The sequence below is a fragment of the Giraffa tippelskirchi genome, chromosome 6, assembly GCF_054371585.1.
Source record: "Giraffa tippelskirchi isolate mGirTip1 chromosome 6, T2T-mGirTip1v1.2.pri, whole genome shotgun sequence".
In the NCBI taxonomy this organism is placed as follows: Eukaryota; Metazoa; Chordata; class Mammalia; order Artiodactyla; family Giraffidae; genus Giraffa; species Giraffa tippelskirchi.
Window position 1 is genome coordinate 10,668,267 of NC_137280.1, and position 20,689 is coordinate 10,688,955.

The 20,689-nt window shown below is 46.2% G+C and overlaps 3 protein-coding genes across 18 annotated transcripts in view; 1 reads left to right on the forward strand and 2 right to left on the reverse strand.

Moving 5' to 3' along the window:
• CDH17 (cadherin 17) overlaps positions 1–1,490 on the reverse strand; it is a 101,817-nt gene extending 100,327 nt beyond the window's left edge. The window contains exon 1 of the mRNA XM_081496927.1: positions 1,188–1,490. The gene's annotated coding sequence lies outside the window, so the exon portion shown is untranslated. The remainder of the gene's footprint in view (positions 1–1,187) is intronic.
• LOC145509039 (uncharacterized) lies at positions 753–19,019 on the forward strand. Of its 11 annotated transcripts, none has more exons than XR_014055809.1 (5): positions 1,513–1,692; positions 1,959–2,056; positions 5,642–5,876; positions 10,803–10,973; positions 11,082–11,617. XR_014055809.1 is itself a non-coding variant. In XM_081496938.1 (3 exons), the coding sequence occupies exons 1-3, from the start codon at positions 1,536–1,538 to the stop codon at positions 5,696–5,698; spliced, it is 312 nt and encodes a 103-aa protein (XP_081353064.1). In that variant the 5' UTR covers positions 1,504–1,535; the 3' UTR covers positions 5,699–6,439. The 11 variants fall into 11 exon arrangements, 2 of the variants coding, with proteins under 2 accessions (XP_081353064.1, XP_081353063.1); XR_014055808.1 differs by having other exon boundaries at positions 1,516–1,692; positions 11,057–11,617; XR_014055806.1 differs by lacking the exon at positions 11,082–11,617 and adding an exon at positions 14,829–15,257 and having other exon boundaries at positions 1,519–1,692; positions 5,619–5,876.
• The window catches only part of GEM (GTP binding protein overexpressed in skeletal muscle), a 50,900-nt gene continuing 49,120 nt past the window's right edge, over positions 18,910–20,689 (reverse strand). For all 6 annotated transcript variants that reach the window (XM_081496933.1, XM_081496934.1, XM_081496932.1 and 3 more), the window contains one exon: positions 18,910–20,278. In XM_081496933.1, the coding sequence (XP_081353059.1) occupies positions 20,001–20,278 (278 nt within the window). In that variant the 3' untranslated portion in view covers positions 18,910–20,000. The remainder of the gene's footprint in view (positions 20,279–20,689) is intronic.

The window sequence follows — 20,689 nt, forward strand, 5'->3', positions numbered from 1 at the left end:
AGATATCCAGACAGTCCAGGAGGAGGGACTGAAGATCCAACAATAAGATAACAGGAGAGACCCTAAGGGGAAAAGATGGAGGAGATTAAAAAAACATGGATACAGTACTTCACTCTGCCCTCTATCCACACCCTTTGCCATCTGGATTTGTAGCTCCTCACATCCAAAAATATATTTATTTTCCCCTACTTGAATCTGGACTGATTCTAAGAGTTGCTTTGACCAACAGAATACAGTAAAAGTAATGGAGAGCCATTTCTAAGCCTACATCTTAGAAACCTTGTATGCTTCCACTCACTTGCCATATGAACAACTAACTGCTACAAGTTGAGAGACTACATGAAATAGAACCAATGTATCCCAGCCAAGCTCCTGGACATGTGAGAATTCAACCAGGATCAGCAAACTGACTACTGGTAACTGATGATCCATATGAGAGTTCAGATGAAACCAGAACTATATGGCTGATCCTCAGTTGCCAATGCACAGAATTGCGACCACTACGTTTGGGGGTAATTTGTTATGCAGCAATAGCTAACTGATACAGATGACTAGTGAGATAGCCTATGGAATGGCTGAGACAATAGAAGGGTCCTACCTATTGTTCAGTTTTATGTTGTTCTCTGGACCGTGTTGTAAACTCTCTTGAATCAGCCCCAACTAGGCCCAGATCTTCAGTAAACACAACCACCTGGACTAATGACACTTTTCCTAGTAACTAAAGGCAAAGGAGAGTGTTGAGTCACAGAAGGTCAGTTACAGCAGGAAAGATGCAGAAGGGGCTTGAAAATTCTGCAGAGACAGGAAATCAGAGGGAGAAAGCAGGAGGCAAACAAAATTCCCCAAGAATGCTGAGAGCTCTAAGGGAGGGGAGATGGGAGAAGCCACAGCTTGTGAACTGGACCTTGGGGAAGGCTTTTGGGATGTCAAGGAAAATGGGGAGTCTCTCGGGGCTGGAGGCCTCAGGACACCCCTGCAGCAAACCCCTGGGTAAGCTGGTACAACATGATTCCATCTGACTCTCACTTCAGCCCTAACAGGGAGATATTTATTACCCTCATATTATAAGGGTAAGATAGAAGGTTAAATAACCTCCCCAGGATGACTCAACAGGAAGGAGGGAGGTGGAACTAGGTCTGACTCAAGCTTTCTGAGTAAAATCTGATTAGGAGGTAAGAGTTCTTAACCTTTCTTCCTGAAATTCCAAACTTCCAGGCTTCCCAGGATGTGGCATTCCGCTGTACCCCGGTTGAATAAAAGGGACCCCAAACCCTCGCATTCCGTTCAAACGCCATCCCAACCAGCCCTGGGATTTTTCTCTCTAGTGAACAATCTCATTGGCTCCCCACCATCCCATCCGCCTGCTTTCAACAAGAGCCAGTGCTTCAGGGTTCCTGTGACCCCCCCATCCTCCCCGACGACGACGACGACGTGGCAGGACTGGGCTCTCAGATCCGGAGACCAGCCCGGGGGGTCACGTTAGCGTTCCCTGCTCTCTCCGGTGACGATGACGCGGTGACGCAGTTCCGCCCAAGATGGCGGCCCTTCTCCCTCAGAGCCCGCGCGCGGCCTGGAGCCAGCCTCCTGCTCTCCAGCGTGCCAGCCGGACCCTCCGCGGGGCGCAGGGGAGGGGGAAACCAAGACCCCAGTCTATCAAAGCCAGGAAGTCCCAGAAGACATCAGGGACCCAGGGTTTGTGTGTCCGCCCGGCTCCCTCTGCCACTACAGGGTCAACATCATCTCTGGATGCTGGAAACATTTTCCCCTAAAAAAATTATGCTTTCTTCAGGGGAAAAAAACTGTTCCACCTGATTTCTTTTTCAAATTCAATATATATATATATATCCACCAGCCTATATTTAAACCTCCCCAGGTCTCCAGGGGGTGGGACAGAGGACAGTGACGCTCAGTATTCCCCATCTGCGCCATTTGCTCATCTCACAAACATTGCTTTCCAGTCTGGGAGGACCCGGCGCTGCAGCTGCCTCTGGCCCTGGCAGAGAACCGAATCCTTACAGCAGCGGGAGCCGAGCTCTGCCTCCGGGAGATCAGGCAGGTCAGTTAAAAATTAATTGAACGTGAAGCACCTTCTCTTCATGCTAATTGCAAACCCAGCTTGGAGCCTCCCATATGTAAGAAGCTTTTTTCATAATTAATCATGTATTTTATAGGAGGGTGGCTCTGGTGACAGCTTGGTGCAGGTCCCTGGGTTTGGGAGTAAGCCTGTGAGTCTCTCCCGCCGTGACTCACAGATGCATGCCTCATGCCCAGCTCCATGGAGGCTGTGACCTTTGTCCATTAGCATCTGTCCCCTGCTGGTGACTTCACCAGCTGTCAGAGCCTCCTCTCCTGGGGCCCTGCAGCTTGCAGATTGTCTCTAGGCAGTTCAGCTCACTCCCCTCGAGCTGCTGGTTACCTTAAAGGTCCCTTCAAAGCCTCTGCACATCCCACACACTTCCTGTTGCCAAGGAATGAGTCTAAGCTTATCTTGGCTGCTTGCATGATAATTAAAATCCAGGGCCTGGAGGGTCAGCTAAAGATTGGTAGTTAGTCCTCCAGTTCCCACCCAACCTCCATAAGGACCCATCCGGGCTTCACTCACATCCAGGTTACTGTTCCCCACTGTGAACCCAGGTGCTGGTGGTGGTTGTTCAGTCGCTCAGTCGTGTCCAACTCTTTGTGGCCCCATGGACAGCAGTTCGCCAGGTCTCCCTGTCCTTCTCCATCTCCCAGAGTTTGCTCAAACTGATGTCCATTGAGTCAGTGATGCCATCCAACCATCTTGTCCTCTGTTGTCCCCTTCTCCTCCTGCCTTCAGTCTTTCCCAGCATCAGGGTCTTGAACCAGAACACAGATGGCTCTAGTGGTAAAGAACTCACCTTTCTATGTAGGAGACAGAAGAGACTTGAGTTGGATCCCTGGGTTTGGAAGATCCCCTGGAGGAGGGCATGGCAACCCGCTCTATTATCCTTGCCTGGAGATCCCATGGACAGAGGAGCCTGGCGGGGCTACAGTCCGTGGGGTCACAAAGAGTCGGACACGACTGAAACGACTTGGCATGCATGCATCATGAACCGGAAGTCAGGAAAATCACAGGGTGGCAGTAAAGGGAGGGGACAGTGAGGTGCAGCGGAGGGACCCAGAGGGTCCTGAGCTTGAATCCTCCCCTAGCCCTCTAGCCAAGTGGTCTTGGGTAAGTTATTTAACCTCCCCAGGCTCGAGGCTCCTCACTTGTAGCATGGAGACAGAACTACTGGCCTGCCTGGGTGGTTGTAGATGAGTTAAGCGCCTGAAAAATAAACTAAGGTGCGAGCCACGGTTACCCCAGGTTTCAGGGGCCAGCTCTGCATCCTGCCCTTGGAAACCAAGTCCAGTCTTCAGGCCTGACTCCTGCTGGTGGTGAGTTGAGCTAGTTCCTTCCCCTTTAAGCCCACACATATTCCCCATCTGTTTACTGGGGTGCACTCTACTACTTTTCAGCCTTCCTGCAAGGGCATGAGGCTAAGCAGAAGCCCTGAGGTGAGGGCACTGGCCAGCTAGAGGTTAATTTGTCCCCAGAGCCTCCAAGCACTGGATGAAGGGACCACTACAGGCAGGCTTTAGGAAGAGGAAAGGCCTTTTGAGGTCCTGAGGGTGGGAGGAGGGAGCCCAGGATGGCAGGCCCAGGGGGAAGGGAGGACCTCACATCTTGCTGCTGCAAGACCCCAGAAGCATCTTCCCAGCCAGTCCACATCATCCCCTCTGGAAAATGATAGGGTGCTCCTGCTTTTCAGCTGACTCCTATGGGGGCCTCTGGGCCTGAGACCTGGAATGTCTCTGGGGTCTTGGAAGTCTGTCATATTTCCCCATGAAGCCCCTAAACTCAGGACCTTCAGCCCAGGAGAAGTCACTGACCAAGGCCTCTTCACAACTCCCTTAAGTCCTCTGGCTCTCTCAATTTTCTCCAGAGAGAACCAAGGAAGACACAAAGGCCCAACCTTCAATTCTCTAGGAGAGAACAGGGTCCAGGGTCTTCCCGGTCTTCTATCTCAATGATCCCAGAAGGCAATACAGTTTAGCAGCCCCAGACAACCTCGGATCGGAGCATCACTGACAAGCTGTGTGACTCTGTGTAAGGCTCCCAACCTCTCTGAGCCCTGGTTTCCTCCTCTGTAAAATGATAGCAATAATAACTACCTAGTAACAGTGCTGTGAGATTTCCACAAGATAATGCATGTAGCAGGACCCAAAGTAAGCGCTTGGCAAATGATGGCTCTTATTTCACTGGGTGGAAAAAAATCTGTAAAGAAGGAGCAGTCACAGACAGCAAGCTAATGAGCCAAGAGCACAGGACTGGGAAACAGAAACTCAGGATTCAAATCCAGCCCTACTGCTTCATAGCAGTGTATCCTTAGACAAGTCACTTGACCCCCATGCAGTGGGAAGGGTGACTCATCTCGAGTACAGATGTGATAATATATGTGAAAGCACAGTGTTCAAGGGCTGCTGTGAGTAGGCATCACTCATAGACTCACAGAATGCAGGCACATCAGAAGACCTTGGAAAGCGTCATTACAAAGGCATGCATCAGGTTTTATTTAATGTGACATCCCTCCAGCACAGAGCCGAGTGCATCATCAAGCTCATTAAACGTTTATCTTTGAATTAACAGATTTGGCCCAACCGTCCCACTTTCTAGAGGAAAATATCCTGAAGCATAGAAGTGACGAGATATTCATGGAAGAGTTGAGGCTAGTCCCAGGCCTCCAGTGCCCTGCTTCCTGGTTCACATTCTAGAAAACACTATCCTCAGTACCAGGAGCATTCCCACTGCCCATTCTCATTAGCCCAGCTTATTGCACACAGAGTATGAGTCATTCATCCTCAAACCTGGCCCTCTGGGGAGCAAGGCCAATACAAGCCTCGAGAGGCTCCCAGCAAAACCCTGATTGCTCCCTTCTGAAACTCATCCTCAGAGGTCCCTGAATTACCCCACCACCAGGCCTTAAGTTTTGGAGTTAAAAAGCAATCATTCCCCCCCTTTCCTGAGCTGAGGGGGTTTCTGCAGTCCTTGTGGACAGCCATTCATTTCTTGAACACCAGGATTTATGAAACAATAGAAATACGGATGCCTGCATTGGATTTGGAGAAGAGAGGGTGCTGGCAACAAAACAGAAAGACACCCCTTCTGAAAGTCACAAAAGATCCCCAAATCAATGACAGATTCACAACTGTGCCCTGGGGAAGACAAGCCACACCCATGAACACAGGGCCCGCAGGCCACCTCCCCCAGCCCCCCAATTCAAGCCGGTGGCCTGTCAGAAGCTAAGAGTTAGCAACCCAGGCACTCGCCAAAGTCCTGCTGATACCTGCCAGGCTTCAACAGAGACACAGAGAAATAGAGACATGATAGAAACACAGAGACTCTCTTCTCTGTGCTCACGGGGAATTCCAAAACACAGATCTACAGAGGTGAGTCATGGCAAATTGGATGAGGATATGGAAATTTAACCACATGGGTTGTTTTGATATGTTGCTCCTTTAGAAGCACACTGTCCATTTTTGGAAGCTGGGAGACCAGCTGTGACATCTCCAAAAACTGAACTCTTTCTATTCTACCCCTTACCCTTGCCCAGCAGACTTGTCTGGTTTTTGTCCCCAGGATGAGGACAGAGCCCATCAAGTATGGTCAGAAGATGTGCTGGATCAGACTCTCTGACAGTGTCTTCTGGTCCCCGCCGCTCTGAAACTGAATCAGAACCTCTGTGGATAGTGCCCTGGGAGCTGCAAAACCCCCAGGAGACTGAAATTCCGTTACTGAGCTGCACTCCCCTTACCCCAAATGCTGGATCACTAAGAGCCAGAGGAGGAGGAGATGGAGGTGTTGATGCTTTGAAGTAAGAAAGAGAAATGACTCAGTGTGAAATGGAGTTGAAATCCCATATCCTGGGGAGGGGATGGGCCTTTCATGGGACTGCCCCAGCCTTCCACTGTGCCACCCCACATGCAAGAGGAGTTTGGGTTTAGCTCTGCTTGTCAAAGGCAGATACTAAGAGATTTGGGAAGCCACACTGAGAGCCCCAGGCCAAGCATGAGGTCAGTGGAGAAGAGCATTATGGGGGACAGGGCGCCTCTCAGGAGCCCACCTAGAGCATCAGCGCCCACTAGAAGGGGGACCAGCACCCAGTTGAAGGCACCCAGAAAGCACAACAGTGATGAAGATGACCATGCCCTAGAGACCAGCCATTTGGGCCTTGACTAAGTCCCATGGTGTCATGAATAATCCAAAAGAGTGGTGGTCTCCCCAAAAAGACCTGCCCTGCTGAGAAAGGGCTAGACAAAGATTTAATTTTATTTTTAAACAATTAAGGAACATGTCATTTCTCACATCAAAGTGTCACAGAGAAATGTATTCCCATCACCCAGGTAATATGTATGCTAAAAAATATTGTGGATGATATTTCTGCTTGGCTTATGTGAAGTCATCTTTACTCTGTGAGTGTATGAGAGAGGGTTACTCGAATCTGACCCCTGGCTTCCCAGCACCAACTTGGGAAGTCCAGACCCACTTCAGCTCAGCACTTTGATGAATGTGATGTGTGTGTGTCCTTGCTCTTTGTGTAAGCCGTGTCTAATTCACAAACTGAAGAAAAGAGTCAACCAGGATTGAACTTGCTATTGTACGAGTACAGAGTTCTTCCTATTAGCATATGAAAGCATTTCCCAAAACATGTTCTATGGAACATCAACCCTGTAAGATGCACTTAAAAGTATCTTGGACAAATAGGTGTGGAAAACATGGCATAGTCTGTTGCTGTCTACTCAAGATTCACAATGCAATATCAGTCAATATCTGAGAAAGTTTTCAGTGAAGACAGGAAGCGAGTATCTATTGTGTGGCCTAGCCAGTATTCGTTCCCACTTCCTTTTGTTACTGCATTCTGGTTTTCTTGTGGGAAATCCCTTCCTGCCTCCTCCCTCTCTCCCACTCACTCAAACCCTACATTTCAACTGATCTTATCTGTTGAGATAATTCTGTAACAATGCTGCCTCATCCTCAGCACACACACACACACAGACACACACACACTTCCACTTATAGGCCTCCTAGCCAAATATGATATCCAGTGAAGTACACACACACAAGATTTTTGGAGCTAAGTCTCTCCGATCACAGCTTCATCAGAAACAGTCCATGACTAAGATCCCTAAGTCACTGCCGTATTCTCTACTTACAGAAATTTTACTATTCAGAACTTCTTTTAATTTCTATGAACTATCTAGAATTATTCCAATAGTTAGCCTCGCAGTTTCTGTTGCTTGAAACCAGTGCACTATAGATGATGCAAGAAACCTATTTCCCATGTGCAAAAAAAAAGAAGTTGTACCTTTACCTTACACCACCTACAAAAGTTAACTCAAAATAGATCAAAGACCCAAACATAAGTTAAAACTATAAAATTCTCAGAAGAAAACATAGAGAAGAAAAGTTTCATAACATTGGATTCAGCAAGGATTTTGAAACTGAAGGCAGTAATCAATCAGATCTTTTACACCATAACTTGCTTAATAAATAATATCCTATAAGGTCCATATAGTCATAGCTATGGTTTTTCCAGTAGTTATCTATGGCTGTGAGAGTTGGACCATAAAGAAGGCTGAGCGCTGAAGAATTTGATGCTTTCGAACTGTGACGTTAGAGAAGATTCTTGAGAGTCCCTTGAATGGCAAGGAGATCAAACTAGTCAGTCTTAAAGGAAATCAAGAATACTCACTGAAAGGACTGAATATTCTTTGGGAGGACTGATACTGAAGCTGAAGCTCCAATACTTTGGCCACCTGATGTGAAGAGCCAACTCACTGGGAAAGACCCTGATGCTGGGAAAGATTGAAGGCAGGAGGAGAAGGAGATGACAGAGGATGAGATGGTTGGATGGCATCACTGACTCAATAGACATGAATTTGAGCAAACTCCAGGAGATGGTGAAGGACAGGGAGGCTTGGCATGCTGCAGTCCATGGGGTTGCAAAGAGTTGCGCACGACTTAATAACAACAAAAACCTGCCTTCACCAGTCAAGCTTACCGTAATTGTTCTTGTGAATTACATACCCTCCAAGCTTCATGGAGTCTAGACAATATGTCACACGACTCAGTTAACTGCCCCCTAGAGATAACACCTCTGATGTATGGGCTTCCACGGAAATGGCTGAATCATTTTTCAGGAACATGGAGCTAGTTTTGCTCAAATCAAACTGATCAAGATGACCAACATCCGACTGTGACTGTGCAAGTGTCCAATGGATGACCTTTTGACATTAGAGGGCCCCAAACTCCACCCTTAGATCATGCTAATGCTGCCACTTTCTGAACACACTTACTATGAAAAAGCATGTAACTCAGATACACCTGCACAGAACACCAATTATTTCACCTTTTTCTTGCCTCCAGTCATCTTTCCCGACTTCTCAGGCCACTTTACTTCCTTACCCCATAAATATCCTGAGGCCCTCTCGCCTTTGGGGAGGTGGACTTGAGACTTGTTCTCCTGACTCCTCGCTTGGCTGCCTTGTGAACAGATCCTTTCTCTGCTACAAACCTCTCCATCTAGATTTGACTTGCTGCATGTCAGGCAAATGAAACTGATTTGGCAACAATTTCTTGGATATGACATCAAAAGCACAGGCAACAAAAGAAAAATAGTTAAATTGGACTTCATCAAAATGTAAAACGTTTGTGCATCAAAGGACACCATAAGCAAAGTAAAAAGACAACCCACGAAATGGGGGAAAATATTTGCAAATCATATATCTAATGAGGGATTAATATTCAGAATATATGAAGAACTCCTAACAGCTCAAAATAACCCAATGAAAAAATCAGCAAAGGACTTGAATAGGCATTCCTCCAAAAACAGTATGTAAATGGAGAAGGAAAGGGCAACCCACTCCAGTATTCTTGCCTGGAAAATCCCATGGACAGAGAAGCCTAGAGGACTACAGTCCATGGGGTCTCAGAGAGTCAGACACGACTGAGCAACTAAACCACCACCAAATGGCCAATAAGCAGGTGAAAAGACTTTCAACATCACTAATCATTAGGGAAATGCAAACAACATGAGATACAGCTTCACACCCAGTCAGATGGCTATTATCAAAAAAATATAGGAAGTGTTGGCAAGAATGTGGAGAGCTCAGAACACTTGTACATTCATTGCTGTTGCGAATGTAAAATGGCACAGTCACTGTGGAAAAGGACATGAGATTTCTCAAAAAATCAAAGATAGAATTACTAAAAGATCCAGCGATTCCACTTCTTCTCAAAAGAATTGAAAACAGAGACTCTTACAGATATTTATACACCCATGTTCATGACAGTATTTTTCATAATAACCAAATGGTACAAACAATCAAGTGTCTAATGGTAGATGAACGAATATAGAAAATGTAGAATTCATTTGTAGATACATAAAATGCAATATTATTCAACCTTAAAAAGGAATGTGATTCCTTTGTGGCCAGGAAGTTTGGTCCATCCTTTAGCCAGGACATTCAGGCTGGACCCCCTCTAGAGTAGTATTGACTGCCAAGGGGAGATAACAATTTAGGACAACAGACTAGGAGAGTCTCCTGTTAGATAGCCCCTCCCTGCTTCCAGACTTCCCTCCTAGGACTAGTCTCTGAAGGCACTTGGTTTTCATATGAATAAAGAAAATAACCTTGCTAAAAGCTTTAAGCACCATGTGCCAGGAGGCTGCACTTTTCCGTTATTCTCTATAAAAACCTAAGAAAAAGATAATCTTAATTCATTTACTCGATTTCTTCCTTCTGATAATGAAACTGAGCCTGGTAAAGATTGTTACCTGCCTGAGTTACCTAGCTGGGATAACCCAGGAGGAGCCAGCATTCAAACCCAGGCAATCCGTCCTCACCCTAGGTTCATCTTGTTTTCAGCTACTCTCTCACGGAGCTGCACAATCTGCATCTTCCTTCTCAATCACAAAGGAGGTGAATCCCATGTGTCCACTTCTGTCTTCTTTCCTATACTCACAGTTATAACCCTGTGACACCCTCAGTTCAGTTCAGCTCAGTCGCTCAGTCATGTCTAACTTCTTGTGACCCCATGGACTGCAGCACGCCAGGCTTCCCTGTCCATCACCTTCTCCCGGAGCTTACTCAAACTCACGTCCATTGCATTGGTGATGCCATCCAACCATCTCATCCTCTGTCGTCCCCTTCTCTTCCCACCTTCAATCTTTCCCAGCATCAGGGTCTTTTCAAATGAGTCAGTTCTTCACATCAGGTGGCCAAAGTATTGGAGCTTCAGCATCAGCATCAGTCCTTCCAATGAATATTCAGGACTGATTTCCTTTAGGATGGACTGGTTGGATCTCCCTGCAGTCCAAGGGACTCTCAAGTCTTCCCAACACCACAGTTCAGAAGCATCAGTTCCTCAGTGCTCAGCTTTCTTTATAGTCTGACTCTCACATCCATACATGACTACTGGAAAAACCCTAGCTTTGACTAGACGGACCTTTGTTGGCAAAGTAATGTCTCTGCTTTTTAATATGCTGTCTAGGTTGGTCATAGCTTTTCTTCCAAGGAGCAAGCATCTTTTAATTTCATGGCTGCAGTCACCATCTGCAGTGATTTACTCACAGTTATAACCCGAAGCACCTGTGACACCCTGGGGTCTCATTTATCTGTCAGGTGGAACACTGTTCCACCTAAAAGCAAAGAAATGGACAAGGTCACTATCAATCTGATATTTTACGAGTCAAATGTCCTCATCTTTAACACCTAAAATAGCATTTCTCATTGCCCAGTCTGTACAGAGACTCTCAAAGACACAATAAAGGAAATCAAATTACAAGTTCCCTCCTGCTGCTGCCAGAAGAGACGGCGTTGGCATTTCCCCAACTGCTAATGCATTTTAACTGGCTTCAGACATTCCAAGGGACAGTGATCAAGGCCAGTCCAATACATCAGCAAAGTAGGTGAGTGTCTGTCTGGGGTGGTGGAGGGGGGAATCCGCTGAGGGCGGGCACTGAGAGACCCACCTGCTCCACGTGCCAGTCAGATGTCCACCTGTGATTCTCCTTCAGACACTGCTGAAGCCACTGATGGGCAAACAAGCCTTCATGCCACCTCATATCTGCATAGCACGTTAATGACTCTGTAGAGGGTTGAAGACTCTTCAGAGATTACAAAGAACTTTTACTTATCTCATTCTGTCATCTTAAAAACACTGTGGTTTTTTCAGGATCATATGCCTGGGAGTAGGATTGCTGTGTCATATGGTAGTTCTCTGTTTCGTTTGTTAAGAACCCTCCATACTGGTCTCCATAGTGGCTGCACCAGTTTACATTCCCAGCAACCGTGTATGAGGGTTCCCTTTTCTCCATCTCCTCTCCAGCATTTACTGTTTATAGACTTTTTGATGATGGTCATTCTGACCATCTGAGGTGATACCTCACTGTAGTTTTGAGAGGGGTGGGATGGTGGAGGGAGGGAGGCTGAAGAGGGAGTTGGGTATATGGATACATACAGCTGATTCACGTTGTATAGGAGAAATTGATACAACATTGTAAAGCAACCATACTCCATTTAAAGAGATTAAAACAATTTTTAATTTAGAAAACACTGTGAGATGGGTAGTATTTTTCTTATTTTATGCATGAGGATTTTAAGATGCACTGAAGTGGAGAAGTGAAGCGAAAGTCACTCAGTCGTGTCCAACTCTTTGCGACCCCATGGACTTAGTCCATGGGATTTTCCAGACCAGAACACAGGAGTGGGTAGCCTTTCCCTTCTCCAGGGAATCTTCCCAACCCAGGGATCAAACCCAGGTCTCCCGCATTGCAGGCTGATTCTTTACCAGCTAAGCCACAAGGGAAGCCCAAGAATACTGGAGTGGGTAGCCTATCCCTTCTCCAGCAGATCTTCCCAACCCAGGAATCGAACCGAGGTCTCCTGCATCGCAGCTGGATTCTTTACCAACTGAGCTATGATTAGCAAAGCCAGGACAGTCTTTTAATTCAGGTGACAAGGCAGTGACTCTTGTGGAAAGAGCATTGAACTGGGGTCTGGAACCCTGGTTTCTGGCCCAACTGGGTCACTGAGCAAATCACACTTTCAGGGTCTCAGTGTCTCTCTGTGCAAAAAGGAGGGGTCCTCTGCCATCTGAGGCCCTCTCAAGCTCTAAACTGGAGTCATCTTTTGGAGTCAACAGGTCCGCATGTACTACTGTGGGACCAGGAGAGCTCAGTGAACGTCAAGAGTCCAGAGTTCAGCTAAAATACTCTATTCCCGGGCACTGCTGCCTCTGCATCCATTTTATTTGACCTGGTGACCTGCGGGAGGCCATAACCTGACAGGAACGCCCTCATGCAAGCACATGTCCTCAGTAACAGCCCATAGAGTCACAAGCAAAAATAAGTTCCTGACATGACTTTCCCAGCAGCCCTTGCAAGCACAGCCTCCCCGGCACCCATTAGATAAGACCCCTGAGGTGCTTATCAAAGCCTCACTCTCTTGTCTGAATTAACCCATCGGGTCTTGCAGCAAGAACCCCAAAGCCCTCCATTCTCAGACTTTAATAAAGGCTTGTGCCCAGGGTCCTGTCACTCTGTGGGCACCTTACCTGGACCTCTCTTCAAGGCCCACTGTGCTTCCTCTCAGACCTGTGAGTAACAGACTTCTGTGTTTTGCTTCATTTTTGTGGTCTGTTGTTGACCATCCAGCACTCCATGCTGCATTAACAAATGTTAGGTCAGCAAAGTCACAATAGTTGGCTACCACCCTCCTTATGGGCAACATGGTCTTGGCCGTGACTCCAATAACTCACAAAGGAAAGTTAAAACGTGTCCTCACCCAGAACTGGGTGAGGATGCACTTGGGGTGACCACCCAGCTGCTGGACTGTTTCACCAGGGGTGGAGGGGGGAGGCACATTCATGGTGTGGCAGGTCTCGTCTGAAAGACGTCTGGAGGCCCTGTTTGCACTTGTTTTTTTCCACCTCAGCTCAGAATTACTTTTGCCCCATTATTCCTCAGATAAGCCAAGCTCCTCACTTGCTGTTTCCAAATATTGAACCACACCATGGCCAGCCACCAGCTCCATCTTACCATCAAATAGATGATGAATCACAGGCAATTTCCTCTGCATTTTTTTAAATAGGATTTCCACTCCTACCTCATCCCCTTGTCCAGCCTGATGCTTACAAAAAACAGAAAGTACTGCTTTCAAATATATCTGATTGTGTTTTTAATCAAATAAAAGCTGACCGACTACCGATTGCACTCCTCACGGCTCTTTGCCTGCCTGTCTTCTGATATTTGCAGCAGGCTGTCTGTGTCTATGGTGCTCCTGATAAGGTACCTTTTGCCGACATTCACGTGAGGGCTATAGTTTCCTCAGCAGATATCTAGTTTGCAACATCTGCCATCTGAATTACAGTTACTGTTTGTCTTCAAATGAGGCTGGGGTAAATATGTGCATCTGTACATATACAAACATACATAGGTGGAAGGTATATGTGTGTAGCTAAAATTACAAATACCCTTCAAGAAAGTGCCCTCCAAAATTGTTTCAAATCACCCACAAGGCAGCCAGTTTTCTGCAAGTCAAATGACATCCATGGGGCGTCTAAGTAATGCTAATCTAGTACATCTCAGGCGGCTTGAGCTTCCATGTTTCTTAAAGTCTGACAGTGAGAGGTAATTTCTCTATTTTGACTCAAGTGGTTAAAAACCTCAGCCCCACAGAAGCTGCAGGCTCATCTTGTTTCAACTTATTTGACCACAATCTCGGTAAACTTAAATTACAACTCATTTTGAGTTTCCAAAAGGGTACACACCTCTTGAATACTCAGTTTCCTTCGTAAATACTGAAGTAAATAAAACCATTGACAGAAGCTGTATTTTTGAAATATACTGAATCCTGGAGCAAGATGAGAGTTTCGTTGACATTTGAAGTTATTTTAATTGCAGTACTCTACTCCAGTTTTTCCAGTAGTCACGTCCAGATGTTTGAGTTGAACCTTAAACAAGGCTAAGAACCAAAGGATTGATGCTTTCAAATTGTGGTGTTGGAGAAGACTGTTGAGAGTCCCTTGGACAGCAAGATCAAACCAGTCAATCCTAAAGGAAATCAACCCTGAATATTCATTGGAAGGACTGATGCTGAGGCTGAAGCTCCAATACTTTGACCATCTGATGTGAAGAGCCAACTCATTGTAAAAGACCCTAAGGCTGGGAAAGTTTAAGGGCAGGAGGAGAAGGGGACAACAGAGGATGAGATGGTTGGATGGCATCACTGATTCAATGGACATGACTTTGAATAAACTCCAGGAGTTGGTGATGGACAGGGAGGCCTGGCATGATGCAGTTCATGGGGTCGCAAAGAGTCGGACACGACTGAGTGACTGAACAGCAACCACAGTCTACTCCTTTAACTGTGAGCCCTCTCCTTCCCACCTCTGCCCCCCAGCACACACACACACACTATTATGCACTGGCTCACCTACGTGCGTGCACACACACGCTCATGCAGAATCACGTGCATGTACATGAGTACCCCTTGGCTAAAAACCTCAAGCCCTTGGTTTGCATCCTTTTCCCTAGTCACATGACAGGACAAGTGGGTGTGCAATATTTATTTCCTCAGAGCTTCAGGAGTTAAACTGGACAATTCCTGGTGGTTTCAGACCTCTTGTTTTATGGCTTTTCTTGGCAGTCACAGAGTCGGAATCCACACCCTTCCCCCAGGATCCTCGTAACCGGCGCTCCCCGCCCCGCCCTGCCACCCTTTTCTCCTTGTCTCTTATTTGCACTGCTGTCTGGCTGTTGTAGGTATCAGGCCTCATTGAGCTGGGAGCACTCCCTGTCCAAAACCTGGAAACCTGCCAGATACGTGCACTCGTCAATGCAGAGCACACATCGACGGCTCCCCTGCTGGACAGCTTCCGTCCCCCTGCACGGGGTTCAGTACATGAGGCCAGGTGCTCCCGCGGCTTCCTGCAGGTCTCCTTGCGGGGAGGGGGTGCTCTTGTGCTTCCTGGTTCCTACCAGGTCAGCGCCCCTGGGGCACATCCTGAAGTAGCGCCACTTGACCTCTCACACCCTGTTTGGCAATCGTCAAGCCCCTGCACTGCCTTCTGAACCAAGTTCAAACTTCTCAGCCTGGAAATTGGCTTATCCGATGACAGCCCTGCTCTTACCTTCCTGTTTAGTCACTTTCTACCTCTTGGACAAACAATAAATTGAGCGCTTTCCGTTTAATCCTCGTGATAATCCTTTGAGACGGGCATTATCTTTGTTTCTCCGATGAAGAAGTGGAGGCTTATAGAGGCTACATTGCCCTAAATAACCCAATGCATTTCATTTCCTAGGGTTGCTGACGTTACCTGTTGGCTTAAAACAACAGAAGTGTATTCTACTGCAGTTCTGGAGGCTAAAACTCCAAAATGATGATGTCGGCAGAGCCATTCTCCCTCAGAAGGCTTTAGGGAGAATCCTTCCTTCCGTCTGCAACTACTGGTCCCAGATGTTCCTCGGCATTCCTCGCCAGCCACAGCATCACGCCAATCTCTGCTTTTGTCTTCACGTGGCCCCCTTCCCTATGTGTCAGATCTCTCTCCCTCTCTTTTCTCTTATGAAGGCAGCACTCACTGGATTTAGGGCCCACCGTAAGTCCAGAATGATTTCATTTCAAGATCCTTAACTAAGTACACCTAAAAAAAAATTCTTTCTGAATGAGGTCGCATTTTGAGGTGGACACGGATTTGAGGGGGAATACAACCCACTATAGCTAACAAGTCAGAATGTGAAACTACATTTTTCTGACTCCAAGACTCATATATTTAACCACTTCACTTAACCACCTTCCAGAAATCTCCTGGTCAAACTGGTCTTCTCATTTTTTTCTAAACAGATTTTTCTCTTACCTGTCTCTCTGCTCTTACTCATGCTATTTTCTTTACATAGGCCATCCTCTCCCTTTTTCTTTCTTTTAACTAGCCTTGCCTGTGGAAATCTTGAGTAGTCTTCAAGATTAAGCTCAATGCCACTTCCTCCAAGAGGCATTCCATGATTGCACCAGCCAAGCTCCCACTGCATTACTTCACTTGTCTGCAGCCCCTTCTGATCTTCTATGTCATATTCTAGGTTTTTGTGTAGCTGTCCTCATTCACACCATGCCCACCTCCCACAAATATGCCAGCACTATATCGTAAGCTTCTTAAAGGCAAGACTGCCTTCTCCCATTGTGCATCCTCCACAGCACTTTGCACAAGTAGGATAGATTTTGCCAACTGAATTCATAATCGTCCACCTCGTTCCATTTATTGAGTAGTTCATGTATTAAGCAAAAAGGCAGGTTGCTTAAAATCCAACTTTTCTCCAATGCTCCTACTTCCCAAAATGGAATTTTTTTAAATAGCCCAATTTAGTTTTCCACCTCGAATTCAACCATCTTAATATTTTTCTTTCACTTAAACTTCATCGAATTGCAGCAAATCCAGCACCTTCCATGTATAATCCTCCCACAGTTTCATTTTCTTCCTATCCCTAATGCCACCTTCTTTGGCTTTTTGGGACAGTCATATTTACCTTTCTCGAGGACTCGGAGGACCAGGACAATGTCTTAGTCATCACTGTATCCCTGGCATCCGATGGTGCCTGGATGTCCAGCAATGTCTGGAGGAGGTAAGAGTGAGTGAAGGCAAGATGCTGTGTGGGAGCAGCAGCAGTGGGAGTTCCCTTGGGGTGAAAACTTTTGCAGGTCTCTCGCTGTTCTCATCGCAACCCTGTGAAGTAGGTGTTATCCCTACATCACAGATGGGAAAACTGAGGCTGAAGAGGATCAGCAAGTTCCTACTGGTCACATATCCACAGTGATGAAACCAGTTTGAAACCCAGATCTGTTTGATTGAACCAAATCACCTCTCGGACTGGCCTGCAACCTGCATGCACTGTGTGCCTGGCTCAAGCTGGGGGAGCCCTGGGGTGACAATCTTCAACGGGTCCTGAATTGGGAGAAAAGAGTATAAAGAATGTGTGTGTGTGTGTGTGTGTGTGTGTGTGTGCGGTGTGCGTGTCAGGTACGTATGTGGTGTGTGTACTGTGTTTGCTGTATGTGCATGCTGTGTGTGCATGCTACATGGAGGGGTGTGTGTCTGGGTTTGTGTTGCGTGTGGCGGGATGTGGTGCAGAGTGGTACGTGAGGGATACGTGGAGGGGAGGTGTGGCACGCTGTGTGTGCTGTGTGTGCGGGGAAGGGCTGGCCCATGAAGATGAAAAGAGCTGTGTGAATACGAAGCGGTTTTAGATTCTAAAAGATGCAAATACGTCACAGCTGGATGCCAGTAGTAGCCCAGAGGCTTCATATCTGAGAAAGTCACTTATCCCCTGGCCTTGTTTGCTGTAAAATGGCCTGTCAACCTCATGGAGCCACTGGGAGAAACTATTCAAGAAGAAATGCTATTAAAATCTTCAATGTGTGTAAAGCTCTGTACCACAGAGAGTAGAGAGGTGAAAAGGAAAAGATGAAGTGGTTCTTGATTTTAAGGAGTTTCCATTCCATTTGGGGGAGACTGACACATAAAACTAATTGGTGCAAAATGGAAGGTGTGTGGCAATGAAAACTGTCATCCCTAGAGCTCTTTCAGTTCAGTTCAGTTCAGTCACTCAGTCGTGTCCGACTCTTTGCAACCCCATGGACTGCAGCATGCCAGGCCTCCCTGTCCATCACCAACACCCGGAGTTTATCCAAACTCATGTCCATTGAGTCAGTGATGCCATCCAACCATCTCATCCTCTGTCATCCCCTTCTCCTCCTGCCTTCAATCTTTCCCAGCATCAGGGTCTTTTCCAGTGAGTCAGCTCTTCCCATCAGGTGGGCAAAGCATTGGAGTTTCAACTTCAACATCAGTCCTTCCAATGAATATTCAGGACCGATTTCCTTTAGGATGGACTGGTTGGATCTCGAGCTTTTTATAGTGTGGCAAACTGAACAACATCCATCTCACAACCTTATGAGGCAAGTATTTTTAGCAACCCTGTTTTGTAGATGAGAAACTGATAGTTAAGAAGCTTTAATCTTCACATGTTCAATGGCACAGCCAGGATTCCCCCCAGGCCTGTATAACCTGAATCTTTACTCTTATCACTTCCCTGTACTGTTTCCTTGCACAATTCAAAGATGCAAAGTTCTGAGATGGGAACTTTTGCTCCCAACTTGGAAAAGGGAGGACAAAGGGCAACAGAACAGAAAAGAGACCCCTTGTAAAACTGTGTCACTCGGGGCAAAATGCAAGGTCCCATGATTGTCACTGTGACAATCATGTGTCTGACCACAAACTCAGAAAGCGAGGGAGTTGAGAATGAAAGAGGGTACAGGGGTGTGAACAGGGAACAGCAGGGAGTCCCAGTCCTGTAGCAGAACCACTGGAGCACAGCCAGGTACTAATGTCCAGCTGTAATAATATCAGCAAGGAGAATTTGGTTAAAGCCTTGCCTGGCTAGATCTCAGGCTGAAAATCACCAGCTTCCTTTTTTTTCTCCCTAATCCTTTATAACTTCCTCTAATGCTTTACTCAAGCTTAGGACCATGAGCCTTTGGGGAGCAAAGCGAGGCCCATCTTTTGAGTTAGGAATTTGCCAGACCAAGGTAAAGATCAATATCACTTTTCTTGTAACTTAGCATTTACGTGACTCCAAATACTTCCTCGTGTATCAGCTGAAAATCACTTTGGATTATTGTGAATCACGTCCCAAAGGAGAGATGTCAAGAATACTCTTTAAAACAGATAATGACTGGGCTACTGCTAATGAAAAGAAGAAATAAAATGATAGGTAGGTTTGCTTGCTCTGGAAACTATATCAAAATGATCACAGTCATCTTTCCTGGAGAGGAAAAACATTTAGGAATGCCTTTTTTTTCAAAGATTTTATTTATTTTATTATAAGACATATAGGTAAAAACTTGAATATTCTGAAAAAGATAGAAAATGGTAATAAAATGGGTGTTTTTTTAATAAGAAACAGGTTCATAAATATGCTTTATCAAATGTTACAGTGGTTGTTATTTTGCAAAATAATAATAAATAGAGCAGAGCTGTGGCATACAAGGGTCAACCCAAAATGCTGGAAGTATTTATATTTTGTGTTTTACAAAAATTCAGAGCTTCGATTATATTTAAAAATCTGGCATTTTGCACTCTAGGTTCTCAGTAATTTAGATGTTAAAAGTATTTTTATGATGGCCCCATGATTTTAAAAACAATGCAACAGAAAATGTGGTTTGCCTAAATAGAATCTGATTAAAATAATTTTCCCCTAAATAAAAAAATATAAGACACAATAGTAAATACATAATTTTTGAACCCATTAGTGGTACGTGTATCAGTTCCCAATTCTACAGATTTCTGGATCACCAGCTATGGGCATTGAACAAAAATGGTTTGCTAAGCTTTGGTTTCCAGCAAGTCCATCATCTCTCACAGCTTCACGAACAATGACAGTGATGACCATGATGAACCCAGTTATGCAGTTCTAGCTCCACAAATATAAGCTACAAAGACAGGAGTTCTCTTTCCTTTAGCAACACCCCTTTGACAGCTTTCCTATATTTGCTTATGACCGACTGATTGGCCTCAAATTCACGTATCAGAACACCAGGCAAAATTTTAAGAGGAAAAGTTCTTGTCCAGGCATTCCTTGGTAGGCTTCGATTCTCTGTCGGCCGAAGGAGAGGACAGGCGCATGTTAACCCCGACCACATCCTCTAGTGAGTCTTGGGTGTTCAAACAGCAAAGGTCAGGGTTGTCCTGCAAATAAATACTGACTCCTCAAGAAGCTCTTTCATTTCCCATGCGTAAGGTTGCCCAGCAGGCTAGCACATTAGTTCCCAGCTACAATAGGGGAAGCCACATCTAACGATACTTAAGAATCCAATCTAATATAGATTACGGGTCCCAGCGGCCTTCAGTGATGTCCTTCAGGGGACAGGGGGTGACTGGGTGCCTAGAGCACCGAGAGGTCATGGCAGGATTTGGACTTGAGCTTGAAGGCCATGTTCTTGTTATTTTTGGCCACGATCTTGCCCCAGAAGCGCCGGGCTTTCCTGGGGATGCTCTCCCGCCGCTTCTGGTAGGCCAGCCGCCGCTCGTTCTTCTCCTTGCTGTCCCGCCGGAGGCGCACCTGCCGCACGATGCCTTCAAACAGCTCCTTGACATTGTGCTGGACGGCCGCGGAGGTCTCGATGAACTTGCAGTCGAACACCACGGCACACGCTCGCCCTTCTGGTGGGGAAAGCAAGAGGGGGAGAGGAAAGTCAGGGGAGCTGCCGATCTGACCCTCCATGCACAGCCAAGCTGGATGCGGCCTAACTTTAAATCGTCCCCCGGGGAACTTGAAGTCAGTGATCCATGTGATGGATACGGTAGGCCACGTGGCCTCCCTTAAACAGAAGCAAAGAGTCTCACGGGAAGATTCCTGGAAGCAGCAAAGACGGCCTTTAGATCAGGCCCACCAAATTCACAGCATGAAGGTCCAAATTCACCGATGTCATAGTATTAATTATAATAATACCAGCCAGGTCTTAATTGACTCCCCTAGGGAAATGGGTTAAATACTTGACAAATATTTTTTTAATGTTCACAACAATCTTTAAAAATACACTATCCCTTTCAGATAGCTGATGAGACTGGAAG